This window comes from Mesoplodon mirus (assembly GCF_964341445.2).
Source record: "Mesoplodon mirus genome assembly, chromosome: 12".
NCBI classification, from domain to species: Eukaryota; Metazoa; Chordata; class Mammalia; order Artiodactyla; family Ziphiidae; genus Mesoplodon; species Mesoplodon mirus.
Window position 1 is genome coordinate 47,645,889 of NC_138988.1, and position 16,952 is coordinate 47,662,840.

At 43.6% G+C, this 16,952-nt stretch overlaps 1 protein-coding gene across 1 annotated transcript; it reads right to left on the reverse strand.

Annotated features, from left to right (window-relative positions):
• Positions 1 to 1,685: 1,685 nt before the first annotated feature.
• On the reverse strand, positions 1,686 to 16,646 carry LOC309813355 (uncharacterized protein). Its single transcript, XM_082638173.1, has 2 exons — positions 16,583 to 16,646; positions 1,686 to 6,350 (listed from the first exon to the last, which is right to left on the reverse strand). Exon 2 carries the CDS (start codon positions 6,337 to 6,339, stop codon positions 4,900 to 4,902), a length of 1,440 nt encoding a protein of 479 aa, XP_082494299.1. The 5' UTR covers positions 6,340 to 6,350; positions 16,583 to 16,646; the 3' UTR covers positions 1,686 to 4,899.
• Between the last annotated feature and the right edge of the window lie 306 nt (positions 16,647 to 16,952).

Genomic DNA, 16,952 nt, shown 5'->3' on the forward strand with positions numbered 1-16,952 from the left:
AAGTCATAAGAGCTCTAGGAGCAACTTTTATTCTAATATTTGGTCTTTGACCCTGGTTCTTGACACAGGGGTCCTGAAACCTTTGTAATTTCCTAAGTGATAGGAGCATCTTTTATTCTAATAAAGCAACTCTGGGTGAGCTCCTGGATGAGAGCTGGTCACCAGAAAGACCACGCCATGATTCAGAGCTCGGAATTTTCAGCCCCCTTCCCCCAGTCCCGTTCTCCTGATAAGAGAGAAGGGCTGGGAATGGACTTAATGATTGACCATGCCTACACGACAAAGCCTCCATAATAATCCCAATAGAACCAGGTTCAGAGAGCTCCCCAGTGGGTGACACATCCTGACTCCACAGGGACAGAAGCTCTTGTGCTCAGGACCTTTCCAGACCTTACCCTATGTATCTCTTCATCTGGTTATTCATATGTATCCTTTATCATATACCTTTATAATAAACTGGTAAATGTAAGTAAACTGTTTTCCTGAGTTCTGTGAGCCACTCTAGCAAAACCCAAAGAGGGGGTTGTTGGAACCTCTGATCTATAGCTGGTTGGTCAGTAACACAGGTGATAACTTGGGCTTGGAACTAGTATCTAAAGTTGGTGGGGGTGGGGTGGGGGGATGAGGTATGTGTGAGTTTTATGAGACTAAGCCCTTAAGCTGTGCGATCTATTTCCACGTAGTGCCAGAATTGAGTTAAATAGGAGGACACCCAGCTGGTGTTGCAGAGAATTAGTGTGGGGGAAGACACCCACACATCTGGTGACCTCAAGTGTAAGAACTGAAACGTTGTGAGTAGTGAAGGTGACACAGTAGAGAAGAACTGCAGGTTTTTTCAACATACAATGTTGATCCTTTAACTGTCCCAGCACTGTATTTTGGAAGCACATAACCTGTCTGGTTTCACAGGTTCACAGCTGGAGAGGAACTCTGCCTCAGGAGGAATCATAGCTCAAATCTCACCCATATCTGATTTAGATAAGACTTTGTGGACTTCAGAGTTAATGCTGAATTAAGACTTTGGGGCTGTTGGGATGGAATTAACTTATTCTGCAAATGAGGAGGACATGAATCTGGGGAAGCCGGACTCAGAACTTATGGACCAAATGTTTGCCTCCTTGAAATTCATATATTAAAGCCCTAATCCCCAGGGTGATGGTATGTAGAGTTGGGCCTTTGGGAAGTAACTGGGGTTAGATTAGTTTACGTGGGTAGGGCATTCATGATGGAAGTAATGTCCCTATTAGAAGAGGAAGAGACAGAGAGCTGCTCTCTTTCTTTACAATGTGAGGCTATAGCAAGAAGGTGACGGCAGCCAAGACTCAAAGGATCTTTACCAGAACCTGACCATGTTGGCAACTTGATCTTGGACTTCCCAGCCTCCAGAACTGTAAGGAATAAATGTCTGTTGTTTAAGCCACCCAGTCTATGGTATTTTGTTATAGCAACCCAAACTAAGACAGCTGCTAAAGATATGTCCCTCCCAATCCCCTTCCTCCCAAAAAGGGATCAGGCCCAGTTATTTTTATGCTTCAAAGAATAATCCCCTCATTATGCAAACTCTTCCAGGTAATAAAAGAGAAAAAAACAAAACTTCCAAATTCCTTTTGCAAAGCAAATTGAATCTAGTTCTGTATTTAAAAAATAAAATAAAATCACCACAAAAAATGGATTTTATTCCAGGAACACAAGGAAATTTCATTTGGAAACTTGCCAGCAAAATCGATTCTGAAAAGAATGATAAAACCATAACATAACACCAACAGATTTTAAAAAGTCTGACAGAACTTAGCATCCATTCCTAATAAAAACTTAAGTATAATAATAATTTGCTATAGGGTATACTACATGCCAAGTATTGTTTCAAGTGTGTTACACTTAAGAACTGATTTTATCCTCAAGGCCCTATGAGGTAGCTCCATTTTACACATGGAAGACAAAAGGAAGCAAAGCAACTTGCCCAGGATCACACACCTCAAGAAAGTGGTGGAGGCAGGATTTGAACCTAGGCTTCCAGGCACAAAATCTGTGCTCTTTACCACTATAACATATTGCTTCTTCTAAAAACAGGAATAGAAGAAAACTTCCCAGAGTAGAATATTTATCAGAAACAATGAGAGTGAATGCCATATAAAACTGTGAAATCCTAAAAAAACCTTTCTCCTGAAAGTTAGGAACAAGACACTGAATGCCTGTTATTCACTATTCAACATTTTTAAAATATTTGTGCTCATGCACGACGTTAAGTGGCATACAGATTAGAATTAAGAGAACACTAATCGTTATTTATTGTATACCTAGAAAAGCAAGGAAATGAAACTGAAAAACTCTTCAAACAAAAACTAATCTAAAGGCTTCCCTGGTGGCGCAGTGGTTGAGAGTCCGCTTGCTGATGCAGGGGACACAGGTTCATGCCCCGGTCCAGGAAGATCCCACATGCCGCGGAGCAGCTGGGCCCGTGAGCCGTGGCCGCTGAGCCTGCGCGTCCGGAGCCTGTGCTCCGCAACAGGAGAGGCCACAACAGTGAGAGGCCCGCGTACCACAAAAAAAAAAAAAAAAAAAACTAATCTAGCAAGGTAACTGGATCCAAGTAAATTTTTTTTAAATCACTAATTATTAAAATACTAGCAATAACCAGTAGAAATTGAGGTGTGGCTTTCAAACATAGCCCCTTTTCCTCCAACCAAGAGCCTGAGTGCTTTTCTAGCAAGTGAGGACATTCACTGCTACTTAGCACCTAACTCGGACGGGTGGTGGTCAGCTAACAGGGTTATGAACAGTGCTGGATCCCTCCCTCCAGAGACTTAGTGTGGTACGGTATGAGCAGAACCAGAAGATAAAAAATTACAATACTCGACAGAGGGTTCTCTACTAAAGACATAACCAGTCATGTTGAAATCAGAGTAGAGGGCTGGACCCGTGTGTTCATATAGGGTTAGGCTCTCCCCTGGAATCTGGGAGCTTCCAAAGTAAAACACTTTAAAAAAGAAAGTCCTATCGGTTTAAAAAAAATGAAAATAAACACCAAAAATATAGCTATAACAGAAATTTAAAATACTCACAAATGGCAAATTTCCAGTTCTGTCCTCGGTTCGGTAATTTTTTAGGCTCCTAATAAACACTCTAACCTTTTCTGAGATGCCTCACCCAGAATCATATCTAATTCTTATTTTCTTGAGCCTCAACTCTCTTCCCCTTCTTCTCCACTGTCTCAGAGACATAAATCACAGCTCACAAAAATCTCTCTCCTCTAGGTTATGTGCCTGACATTGCCCCTCTAACCACCTCCTCCTCTGCCACACTGCTGATCCTGTCATACTGCTAAGAGGAAGGGGGTAGCTACCAGGGGCAAAGTTCCCCTAGCATTGAGGCCCTACTACAAGGATGGAAAGAAAAACTTGTGTCTGATACATGACAGCAGAAGAGGAAATCCCCTGAAAAGATGTTCTTATGCCTTTGAGGTATGAAAGTTGGCCCAGAAGATAATCACAATAATTAAGCATACACCTCTCACCTAAAAATCAGATGACAGTTGCAGGCATCTAGAACTAGTTGGTAAGGAAATCAGAATGGTATGACTCTATTATCTTGTCACAAACTTCATTACTGTTCATTCCAATCATCCAAGAATGCTAGGAGTTGAAATTTCCATGGAAGTTGAGTCTTCTTTGCAGTAAACTTTGATGCTGTTCTTGTTTACTTAGACAGCAGAGTGGAGAAAGCTAGTACAGAACCGGAGTCCATGTTCATGACAAAGTACATTATCACTGGAACATGACAGCTGCCTCAAATACCTAGATACATACATACAAACACACACATGCACACACTCAAACACAAATCCATTAACTCTCCGAGGCTGAGGTAACAGTAGTAAGACTCTAAAGGACACAAGGAGAAGATATGAATGAGGCCTTTGTATGTGATATACTATGATACCCATCTTTAGAAATTTTAGGTCTGGTGGTGAAAGGGGAGTTCATGCCCACTTTAAGCATGGTTCAGTTGGAGAGGTGAGTTTTTAAAAGCTATTTAACAACTAGAATATGCAAAGTATTATCTATATGCTAAAAGAAATAGATACTATACCCAACCTCAAAGGCAACATGAAGTTAGTATAAAAGGACACAAAGGGGCATTAGGTTGAGAATTGACAAGGCAATTATATAACAATTGCAAATTATAGCACAGGTTAATTCAAAACACTGAGGTCAATCAACAGGTTAGGAGGAAAAAAGGAGCATTTGAAGAAGAAAGTCCTTCAGAGATGACCTAGATCTTAAAGGTTCAAGGGACACAGATTGGCCAACAGGAAGAAAAGCTTTTCTAGGTAGAGAACACAAGTGATGAGAGTCTAGATTAAAGTAGTTTTAAAAGGGCCACATTCAAGAGGTAGAAAGAATGACTCAGAGTCTTGGAGAATGACTTTATATAAATGGTAAAATGGAGGAGATGGAATAGAATAAGGAAATATCTCTTTCCTTAAGAATATAATTATGGGACAAATAATTAAGAAACAAGATAGAGTTTAATTTTTTTTAAAAGTGAAAGAAGGGAATTCCCTGGTGGCCCACTGGTTAGGACTCCTTGCTTTCACTGCTCAGGGCATGGGTTGATCCCTGGTCGGGAAAGCTCCCCTGCAAGCCACATGGCATGGCCAAAAAAAAAAAAAAAAAAAAAAAAAAGGTGAAAGAAAAAGGAAACCTACAAGCACATGAAATGTGTAATCCTTAGTGGGGAAGGATGGTACTGTTACTCCCACTCTCCCACCTTCCTGACCACCAGAGAGCATTTAGGGAATGATCCACTTGGATTAGTGGTTCCAAGAGGAGACCAGGGTGAGCATACTTATATAGAAACCTTAACTCAGAGTTCCTTGCTGTCTTAGAGAATCATGCCTTAAGAAACAGACCGAGCCAGACCTGAGTGCTTTTCTCCAGTGTGAGTTCGCTGGTGGTGATTGAAAGTAGAACGCTGACTGAAGGCTTTCCCACACTCAATACATTCATAGGGTTTCTCTCCAGTGTGAACTCTTTGGTGCACAGTGAGTTGTGAGCTGTCACGAAAGGCTTTCTCACAATCTTTGCATTTATATGGTTTCTCCCCAGTATGGGTTCTCTGATGTACCATAAGGCTAGAATTATGACTGAAGACCTTCCCACATTCATTACATTCATAAGGTTTCTCACCAGTGTGAATTCTCTGATGAATAATGAGGTATGAGTTTTGATTGAAGGATTTTCCACACTCATTGCATTTATAGGGCTTTTCACCCGTGTGAAGTCTCTGATGTCTAATGAGACATTTACTCAGACTGAATGCCTTACCACACTCATTACATTCAAAGGGTTTTTCTCCAGTATGAATTCGCTCATGGTCAGCAAGTTGAGAGATCTGATTAAAAGCTTTCCCACACTCACTGCATTTGAATGGTTTTTCCCCAGTGTGGAGGCTCTGATGTCGAATAAGACATTTACTTCGACTGAAGGCCTTGCCACATTCATTACACTCATAAGGCTTCTCCCCAGTGTGGATTCTCTGATGGTCAATAAGATTTCTGTTAGAACAGAAAGCTCTCCCACACTCATTACACTTGTAAGGTTTCTCACCAGTGTGAAGTACCTGATGGCGGACAAGGCTTTTACTCCGACTAAAGACTGCTCCACATTCATTGCATCCATATGGTTTCTCCCCAGTATGGGTTCTCTGATGGTCAAAGAGTTTGGAACTCTCATTGAAAGCTTTTCCACATTCAATACATTTATACGGTTTCTCCCCAGTATGGAGTCTCTGGTGTTGAATGAGATGGGAGCTATGGCGATAGGTCTTTCCACAGTCACTGCATTCATAGGGCTTTTCCCCTGTGTGGATTCTGAGATGGACTATGAGCTGAGAGGTCTGCCTGAAGGTCTTGCCACACTCATTGCACTCATAGGGTTTCTCCCCAGTGTGGATTCTCTGATGCCCAATGAGGTGAGAACTCCAATTAAAAGCTTTGCCACATTCATCACATCGATAGAATTTCTGCCCCTTCAGAACTCCCTGATGTTCTGCAGGACTGGAAGACAGGTCTGAATGTCCCCCAAGTTCCTTATACTCATCACACCCATCTTTTGTGCATTTATTTTTATCTTCCTGTGTTATTTCCAAGAAATCGCTTTCCAGTCTGGTCCCTTGTTCACCTGAGGGTTGAACTTCTAGCTTCTCTAAAGCCTCTTCACAGGCATCTCCAGATTCTGGTCCTCTGGGAATCATTCCACAGAGTACTACTGAGGTCCTATTAGATGACTTCAAAACTTTAGAAATTTCCTGCTTTGGAGGCAACTCTGAACTCTCCATCCTGTTCTCACCTGCTGCCAAAAGAAAGAAGAAAACAACTTTCACTCATTTCTTGTCCTACTGAAGAAAGAGAATCATCAGGAGTCTATGTACTTGAAAAAACTTCACATTACAGGTAAGGAATGAGGAGACAAATTAAGAACAGGAGAGAAAATAGGAAATGGCTCAAATTTTTCTTCATGGACAGAAAAACAAAGAAGGGAAGCTGGTCAGTGGAGGCGGGCGGAAGAACAGCCCTCAGGACAGAGGGATGCTGAGCCAGCTCAGCCAGGTGAATAGGCCAGTTGAAAGGCAAGAGACCAGACTGTAAAGCATGGTGTGATCTTCCAGAAGTCACTTAGATGCGATGTCTCCTTAGTAAAATGAGGAACCCTAAGGTCCTTTCCAACCATGACATTGTATGGTTCCACATTTCTCAGCAAAGATGTTGGGGAGAGAGAGTGGTGGCAAATACCTCAAAACAAATATGAGAAACAATGTGGGCAAACCTGAGAGTAGAAGGGAAATTTATATTATGAGGATGTGATTAGGAAAAAGTGTACATAAAGAAGTGATTCTGGTATAACAGGACAGTGACAAGATTTGGAGAAGCCATGGGTAGAGAAATACTGGGGAAAAGTATTGAAAGGGAAAGCAAAGCTGTAAAATTAGGTATCCCCTAGTCCCTGGAGCACTGGACTGGTAGGTGCCAGTAGGCACTCCTATAAAAATTAATTTTTATAATTTGAAACGTAAATCAAAATACATGTTTTGTATCTTGATAATCTGGAGTCATAATGAGACTGACCAGCAGAGCATCTGCTTTTGAATTCTAGAATTTTTGAATACAAAAGTTGGGAGAAGGCAGAGCAATCACGGTCATAGCTAAACACAGAAATATTGGTTCCTTTCAATCACATCTTAACCAAGGCCGCAAGCCATCATACTACCTTAGCATACGGAAAGTTAAAGATATTTGGTTCCTTGCTTCTAAGCTCACCCTCTCCAGAGTAGGCTACTGTCCTAGACCGGTCAACCCCAGAACCTGCCCTGACAACAGCCCCTTCCAGGAAGCAGCCCTGCCCCAGTCTTTCTGAAGGGGAAGCTGAGGCAACCATGCTTTGTGCCAAGCAACCCAGCTCATCCCATGATGGACAACAGGTGACTGGAACAGGGCCAAGCACTAGACCCCAGTGTAGCTTATCTGTAGATTGGTCATCCGCCTCTGCATGGCCTGGGCCAAAGCTCTGCTCAAACAAAGATGATATTTAATAGCTGAACCACCCTTGGAGTCCCTTTCTACATAAATTCTGAATGGAAGGTAGGAAAAACTAAGGAAATTACAAGTAAGAGCTCAAGCTGAAACGATGCATGGAGAGAAGGCAACCATCAGGAGCCACAGCAAGCAGAACATAGGAGGAAACACAAAGTCTACTTAAGAAGGAGCTTGGAGGGGGAAAAAAGATTCAGAGTAAAGAGAATGGGTATCAGTGGGAGGAGAAAACGGATACGCAGGGCACAGCTGTCTTACGACACTGGTGTAAAAATCCTTTCACTTCCACTGTTGAGGTTCCCAGGTCCCCAGGTCCCCAGAAGACTTCGTTTCCTGAAGTCTGGTCTATAGCTGGTCAGTCTGTTCAGGGCGTCCATTCCTTTAGTCTTACTGTAAGTAACTTAGCTCATTGCTTACAACAACTGCTCACTTACTGTAAGTAACTTAGCTCATCACGTTCAATAACTAACTGAATGGCACTCTACTCCCTCCAACTACAAACTCTAATAAACTGGCCCAGCTCAGTGAATAATAAGGAGAATGTTAATAACTATTAAAGTGGGTGATGATGGAGAGGGGTTCATTATACTATTCTCTCCCTTTGTCTTTTTATATTTTCATAATAAAAAGTTTAAAAAGAAAATGAATATACCAAAGAAAGTGTAAAGAAGACAGACTCTAAGTACCGGGGAACAGAGTCATTACCCAGTGAGGCCAGGCTGCAGCAATTTTCCAGCACGATGTTCCGGTACAGGGCTCTCTGGCTGAGTGCCAGGCCTTTCCACTTTTGCTGAGTATAGTCCACAGACAGGAACTCGGACACTGCAGCCTCATGGAATGACAAGTTTCTACTGCTCAGGGACATTCCCAGTCTGAGGGGCAGAGTCATTAGAGGCACTGAGAGCACACGGTCGGGGCCCTGGTGGCAAAAGGGGTGGGGGGAGGGTGGGAAGCTGAAAGGACACATTAATAAGAGGAGAAGTCCAGGGCAAGATACAGTCAATGAACTCAGTGGACGGGAGCAGCTCCAGGGGAAGCAGTTAGGCAGGGAAGCCACAGGAGCAGACTCAGAACAGGCCAGAGGCCTGGAGATGAGCTCTAGCTATTCCTGGGCCACAGACTTGGAACTCAGGAAGCTCACCTGGGGCCTGACCATCCGGAGCACAGTTGCCGCTGCTTGGTCTCCTACGTTCCCCGCTTGGGGAAGGGCAGGCACCGGGGAAGCATGCTGAGCTGAGGGAGGAAAGAAAGCTCTGAGTGGGACCAGCCCTGCTCTTGGCTCCAATGAGGTCTGTATCCCAGCAAGTGGATTCAGGAGAACCCAGGTGGCTCCACACACACAGACCCTCATCCCTGTTCCATAAAGGCATTAGCCTTTGTGAGCTGTGAACTTTTCCTGGAGGCAAGAAGGTCCCTGTTCAAACCGAACTGGCGGTTCCTTCCAGCCCTCTCTCTCCCACTCTCGGAAGGAAGCTACACTTCTGACCACCTTCTCTCCCATGACTTCCCCAGCAGCAGCCTGCCTGGCCTCCCCCTCACCTCTCTGCCCCTCATTCCCTGGCTTCTCTTCCTTCACTTGCCCTCTCATCACGGACACTGTAGGTGTTCAGGTCTCAGAGGTTCTCCTTTCCATCTCTCAGAAATCTCACTCTCTAATGCTGCTCTCACAGTTCCTTGCTCTCTCCTCCACATCTAACACAAGCTCTAATTGCCTACTGAACATTTCATCTGGTGTTCCATAGCAGCATAAACTCAGTGTCAAAAACGCATCTTCTTACTATCTTCATTTCCTATCTTCCCACGTTTTGTTAATGATTCCAGACATCAGTCAAAACCTTTAATTTACATTCTCTTTTCTTTAAACCCACATCTAACAGATATTCCCCAAATTGATATTCAGATTCAACACAATCCCTTTCAGAAACCCAGCTGGTTCCTTTGCAGAAATTGACAAGCTGATAATAAAAAAATTCACTGAAAATTCAAGAGTTCCAGTACAAGGCAAAAGAAACTTGAAAAATAAAAATAAGCTGAGGGAATTCCCTGGCGGTCCAGTGGTTAGGACTTGGCACTTTCACTGCCATCGCCTGGGTTCAATCCCTGGTCAGGGAAATAAGATCCCACAAGCTGCACGGCACAGCCAAAAAAAAAAAAAAAAAGTTGAAGGATTCACACTTCACAATTTCAAAACATTTGACAAAGCAGCACTCATCAAGACAGTGTGATACTGGCATAAGGATAGACATATACCAGTGAAATAAATTAAGAGTCCAGAAATAAACCGATACATCTACAGTCAACTTATTTTTGACGGAAGTCCCAAGACCACTTAAAGGGGAAAGAGACTCTTCAACAAATGGTGCTGGGACAACTGGATGTACTCATACAAAAGAATGAAGTTAGACCCGCACCTCAGACTATATATGAAAATTATATTGACAGCAGGCCTTGGCACCTGTTGCAAACTGGCCCCACTGCTGCTCTGTGTACCAAATCACAGATGACGGCTAGCTTTCCCTGAGAGCATGGAACCCTCTGTCTCCCACCATGGTTAAGCAAATTTTAAAAAAATCACTACCTTCATCCACGATTAAAACAGAGTCCATCATCTCCTATATTTGCTACAAACCAATACCTAGGCAATGTCTCCTGGACTCAGCGAGCACTGCTAGGACTGACAAAAGAGAGACAACCGGGGCCTCCCTGGTGGCGCAGTGGTTGAGGGTCCGCCTGCCGATGCAGGGGATACGGGTTCGTGCCCCGGTCTGGGAGGATCCCATATGCCGCGGAGCGGCTGGGCCCGTGAGCCATGGCCGCTGGGCCTGCGCATCCGGAGCCTGTGCTCCGCAACGGGAGAGGCCACAGCAGTGAGAGGCCCGCATACCGCAAAAAGAATAGAAAAAAAAAAAAAAGAGACAACCGTAAACTGAGATGGGAAGAAGGCTCACACCAGAAAGCCTGTCACCACTCGGATAAAAGAAACCGCAGTGCTGCTACAAGGGGATGGAGAATCAGTTGAAGAACTACTTTGGAAGCTGCTGAAGTTCTGGCAGAGAAATGAAACTTTGCTGTGAAAGAAGGGGGTGGGGTAAGGAAAATAAATACACAGAGAAAACAAAAGCAAAGGAAAACTGAGAAGTGATAAGGCACATAACTGCAGGCCTATAAAAAGAGACTTGAAGACACAACAACAAGAGGAGGCTGAAGAGGAAAGGTGCTTCCGGAGCGGCAGGGGCAGGCTCCAGCCTTGCTGAGCCGCAGCAGCACCAATGGGAGCTGCTCAGGAGGGAGCTGAGTCAGAGAAAGAGGTGAGAGACTTTCCCAGCCAAACTTGCAGAACAGACTGGGGAAGAGAAAGACACTCAGGTGCAGAGAAATCCGGGAGTGAGACGCAACACAATCAACTGGAGACCAGAGAGAAATATTTTGAAGAAACGCACCCAGCGGGAAATGTAAATGGCACTGACCTATCTCAGGAAATTGAGACCCACAGGGAAGTCAGCACCAAACATAAGCCTCCAAGCCGACCTGTTCTGAAGCAGCTGCTGCAGAAATGTCCAAAGAGGTCAGTGAAATATTTGTAAAGAGGTGATGAAAAGACGGACCAACAGAAAAATGAGGGCAACTGCCTGTGTATATGGCAAAAGATTCCAGCCCTCTGAGCCCAGCCCCTGCAACTATGAACATGGATAAAAGGTAGTACTTCCTGGGACTTCCCCGGTGGTCCAGTGTTAAAGAATCCGCCTTCCAATGCAGGGGACGATGGTTCAATCCCTGGTCAAGGAACTAAGACCTCACATGCCGTGGGGCAACTAAGCCTGCACGCCACAACTAGAGAGCCCACGCGCCATGGAGCCCGAGCACCACAACTAGAGAGAAGCCAGTGCAGCACAATTCCTACATGCTGAGACAAAGATCCCACATGTCACAACTAAGACCCAACACAGCCAAAAAAAATTTTTAAAAGAAAACCATTCCTTTAAAAAAAAAAAGTTAATGACCTCTTGGGCCTTTCGAAGTCTGAATGAAAGCCCCACAGCATAGTAAAGAGATGGGGCCAGTGAGCTGAAACTGCCCAATTAAATTCAGGTATCCTAATGCCTCAGGGTTCCTTCCAGGTCCCAACTAGCTTCTGAGGACAGAAGAAAAGCTTCATTCATCAACTTGTTAAGATTATACCACAATGGGAGCCCTCAGGCCTGGGGGGCAACCTGAGATGGAGCAGGCCTCTTCTCCCATAGAGCTTCATCTCTCCGCCCAGTTTCATTCCCAAATGAAAATGGCTTTCAAAAGAACAGGGGAGGGGCTTCCCTGGTGGCGTAGTGGTTGAGAGTCTGCCTGCCAATGCAGGGGACGGGGGTTCGGGCCCTGGTCTGGGAAGATCCCACATGCCAGCGGAGCAGCTGGCCCCGTGAGCCACAAATACTGAGCCTGCGCGTCTGGAGCCTGTGCTCCGCAACGAGAGACCCGTGCACCGCGATGGGGAGTGGCCCCCGCTTGCCACAACTAGGGGAAGCCCTCGCGCAGAAACGAAGAGCCAACACAGCCATAAATAAATGAATAAATAAATAAATAAATAAAAAGAGTAAGACCATTTAAAAAAAAAAAAAAAAGAAAAAAGAACAGGGGAAATCCCAAGCAATCATGTGGGCATTTTTCAGGGACATTTTCTTCTTTCTGTCATTTTCTTTTATCAGCTTATATGCAATGTAATTTTGATTTCTTTTTAAAATCCTCATTAAGTAGTCTCTTGTTCTCATGCTTTTCCTGCCCAGTGAGAGTGTACATAAGGTTTACTTTATACGCTGATAGTAAGTAAATAAGTTTCTAAGGCAATTGCCACTAAAGATTGCTTCTACGAAATAATGCCATTTGCAACAACATGGATGCAACTAGAGATTATCATACTAAGTCAAGTAAGTCAGAAAGAGAAACAAATATCATATGATATCACTTATATGTGGAATCTAATATATGGCACAAATGAACCTATTTACAAAATAGAAACAGACCCACAGACATAGAGAACAGGCTTGTGGTTGCCAAGGGGGAGGGGGCTGGGGGAGGGAAGGACTGGGAGTTTGGGATTAGCAGATGTAAATGATTATATATAGGATGGATAAACAACAAGATCCCACTGTAGAGCAGAGGGAAATATATTCAATATCCTGTGATGAACCATAATGGAAAAGAGTATTTTAAAAGAGAAGTCTATATGTGTTTAACTGAGTCACTCTGCTGTACAGCAGAGATTGGTGCAACATTGTAAATCAACTATACTTCAATTTAAAAAAAAATGTTTAAAGAAAGGTTAATTCTAGTACACATTTAAAATGTTAAAATAATATTTATACTAATTTGCCAATTAAAAAATAAGCTCAACCTAGTGCCCAAAATTTGGTGTCTAAGTACCACTCTACAATGAATGAAACCAGAAATCCTTGCAGAAATGGTTGACTCCAGGGCTGGGGGAGGTAAAAATACAAGATGAGTAACTGTGGTGCCTGAAAATCAGAGAAAGACACACAACAGGATGGAAGCATGTAAAGGGAAACAGAAGCCAACTTGAAAGAGCTCCCAATGGCCAAACTCAGAATAACTTAAGCCACAAAATAAATAACAATACATGCAATAAACCCCCAAAATAAACACTGATCACACACTGATGTAACTGATATAATTAAGTAAATAAACAAAAGGGAGAAAAGGCACAACTCTTCCTCACAAAGAATTCCAGTTAATAAATGTAGAAGAAAAAATAGAAATGAAAGGCACCTAGAAGAACATCACAATAATAACTGCTACAGACAAGATCCACCAAGAAATACTAATTAGTGGCTGAAAGTTGAGGAGAAAGGATATTTCTATGCAGAGTCTCAAAATGTCTTCCTCAAAATAATTACTAATTACAAAGGAAAGACAGCAACTTTACAGTGATGAAACTTGGCAGAAATACTGGATCAAAAGTAGTATCACGGGCCTCCCTGGTGGCGCAGTGGTTGAGAGTCCGCCTGCCAATGCAGGGGATACGGGTTCGTGCCCCGGTCTGGGAGGATCCCATGTGCCGCGGAGCGGCTGGGCCCGTGAGCCATGGCCGCTGGGCCTGCGCGTCCGGAGCCTGTGCTCCGCAACGGGAGAGGCCACAACAGTGAGAGGCCCGCATACCGCGAAAAAAAAAAAAAAAAAAAAAGTAGTATCACTAGTAAGAAGACATATTGACATCATCCTCAATCTAAGCACGAGAACATCTGACAACCAAATCGCGAGGGTCATTCTAAAATTACAAATATAAAATACTTCAAAAGTGTCAAGATCGTGAAAAACAAGTAAAACTGAGGAACTGTCACAGACTGAAGGAGAACAAGAAGACATGACAATTAAATGGAATGAGGGATTCTAGATTGGATCCTGGAACAGAAAAAGAACATTAGTGAGACAGTGATGAACCCTAAATAAATCAGCACTTTAATTAACAGTATTGGACCCCTGTAAACTTCTTAAGTTTGATGACTATACTATGGCTATGCAAGATACGACCTTTAGGTAAAACAGGTAAAGATATAAGGGAACTCTGTAAAGTTCAGACACCCTCTGTGAGTCTACAATTAGTCAAAATAAAAAGTTTTTTTTTTTTTTTGGCCGCACCATGCAGCATGTGGGATCTTAGTTCCCTGTCCAGGGATTGAACCCGTGCCCCCCGCATTGGAACACTGAGTCTTAATCACTGGACCACCAGGGAAGTCCCAAAATAAAAAGGTTTTTAAACTGAAGAAGTCTGAGTTGTTACTGTGTTTGTTTCTATCTAGAAATATTAATGTCTAGATATTATGGATTAACTTGGCAATAAGGGCACTGAATACTGTCAATGCTTATCATCTCCAATTTGTATTCTTTCTTTCATTAATTTAACAAATATTTACTGAGCACCTACTATGTCCTAGGCACTAAGGTCTCTGCAGTGAATAAAGCAGACAAAAAGCACGGCCTTGAGTAGCTTATGAGCAGACAATGAAATAAAGACAGCAACAGGTCTTATGTAATATAATAAAACAAGGAAAGAGGATAAGAGGCCTAAAATCAGGGCAGAAAAAGTATAAGCTCAAAAATTCAGTCTAGAGCACATGACAACTCACCTGAGGGACCTCTTTCAGACAGTTTCTGATATTAAAAATACTGAAGATTGCAAAGTAAAATGACTTATATTTTACTACATTTTCTGTATTTTTTCTCTGGAGAATGACAGCATAGAATGCTCATGCACTAATACTTCCTGGATACCAGAGCCACAGAAAACTTAACCTTGGCATAGCTACTATTTTTCATGTTTTTGTCAGTTTCCCTTCCTTATAAGTACATATAGAGGTTTATCTTCAAAACAATCCCATCTTTTTGGTTTATTTTTAAACCAAAATTTGTCTGCCTTTCTTCAGCATTGAGAACAACATGCAAGAGCAGCCTCATTTGTTAGTCCCTGAAAATGCACACATATACACATGAGTATAACAAATGGAAACTCCCTGAAATCCCTAAGCAAATTACTTCCTTGCAAAATAAGCGACCTAACATTAAGGAGTTTTCAGTTTGCAAGTGAGATAGGCTGGGACCTGGGACCCTTCGCTGCAGTGCCTGCACCTGGACAAACATCTCCTCCACCAACAAAACACAAAGAAACTATAAGGGGCTAAAAATCACTGCTTCCAGGCGCAGCTGGGGCAAATTATGAACAAGATACAAAAAGACCAAAAACCCAACTGCCACTTCTGAGGAGCTGGGAGCAAAAGCAGAGTATAGCCCATGTACCCTGCACACAGCACCACCAAGGGTGGGTAGACCACCGAAGCCACCCCTCATTTGGGACCCCCAGACCTACCTCTACCCTCACCCCAAGTAAGACCCCCCGCCCCCCGCCGCCGCTTCAGGGAGCAAGCAAGGGAACCTGTTACTTGTTTTCGCTCCCTCCTGCTGCCTTGCCTGAATTTCTTGTCAGGCCTCTTCTCAATTTCTATTGATTAAGGAGGCCAAGAACCCTGGTTGGTGACAGACCCGCAAACAGTTTGAAAGAGGATGGTGTTCTTTTCCTTGCCACCACTTTTAACTTAGGAAGGAGACTATTTTCTTATTTCTTAAGCCTATATGTCAGACGACAGTAGAGTGGTTTTAGGTTAGTGCTGTTACTTGTATTTAAAAACTGCATTTTATAGACACTACTCTTTTATTTTGAAAACAGAAATAATCACCCTAATAAAGAATTTGCTATTTTTCTGCACAAACGTCACTTGCTCAGCATTTACAGCTTCATGTAATGTGTATTATACGAAATAAACTGCAAACAAAATGTTTTATTTTAACTATACTTGCAAATATATATCTCAGTGGTGTCATAATGCTGGCATCAATTTTAACCAATAAAGGAACAAATGCATTCCGGAAGTTGAAGATATAATTTTCAAGAAGCAACAGTATGAATGTACTTAATGCTACTGAATTATACACTTTAAATGGTTAAAATGGTAAATTTTTATGTAGCATATGGTAAATGTTATGCATATATTATCACAATACTGTTTTATTACAATACTAGAAAATTTTTAAGCAATAGTAGGATCCTGTTTCGTAGTTTAAAATTTACATATACGTATAAGAGTTTGCATAATCATGCACAAATTTTAAAAGGTCAGGAAGCCTCCAGACAAAAACATTAACGGACTGCAGTTACTTTTACTTTTCTTACGCTCACCCGCGTCATCTAATTACCTGTAATGAATACGCTTTGTTTGCATAATTGGGAGAAGTGATAAAACACAGAAACCATTACTCCAAATTCGCGCCCCGGGCAGCGAAGCGCAGGCAGATACGCCCTCAGCGGGGCGGGGCGGGCTCCCTGGCCAGACCCCCGCCCGGGGGCAGCTTCCAGGCCAAGCCTCCCCCGCCTCCCCCCGGGAACCCCGCGCCCGCACGGCAGCCCCCGACGCCCCCTGTTGCCCCGCTCACCGACGCCCGCGGTTGCGAGACTCTCCGTCCCCGGACTGCACAACCCGCCCCACGCCAGCCCCCTTTCCGGGCTCTCCGCTGGTCCGTATCGCGCACGCGCATGCCGCTCCGGGCCTCTAGGCCCCTCTAGGAAGCAGGGAGGGCCAACGTCTCGGCTTCTCCCAGGCCCTAGTGCCTTTCCGGGCGACCTCTGAGCCCAGCCCGTAGGCTTGTCCCCCACACTCCCCACCTAACCTAACCCGCTGGACGCCTGCCTTCTGTTCGTGCCCCAGATCTCTATCAGTCTTGTCCTGTTTTCCTACACCCCTCCCCATGTGTGTGCAGGGCTTCACTCCAGGGCTCCCTCCCCCCAGAGAAGAATGATATCCAA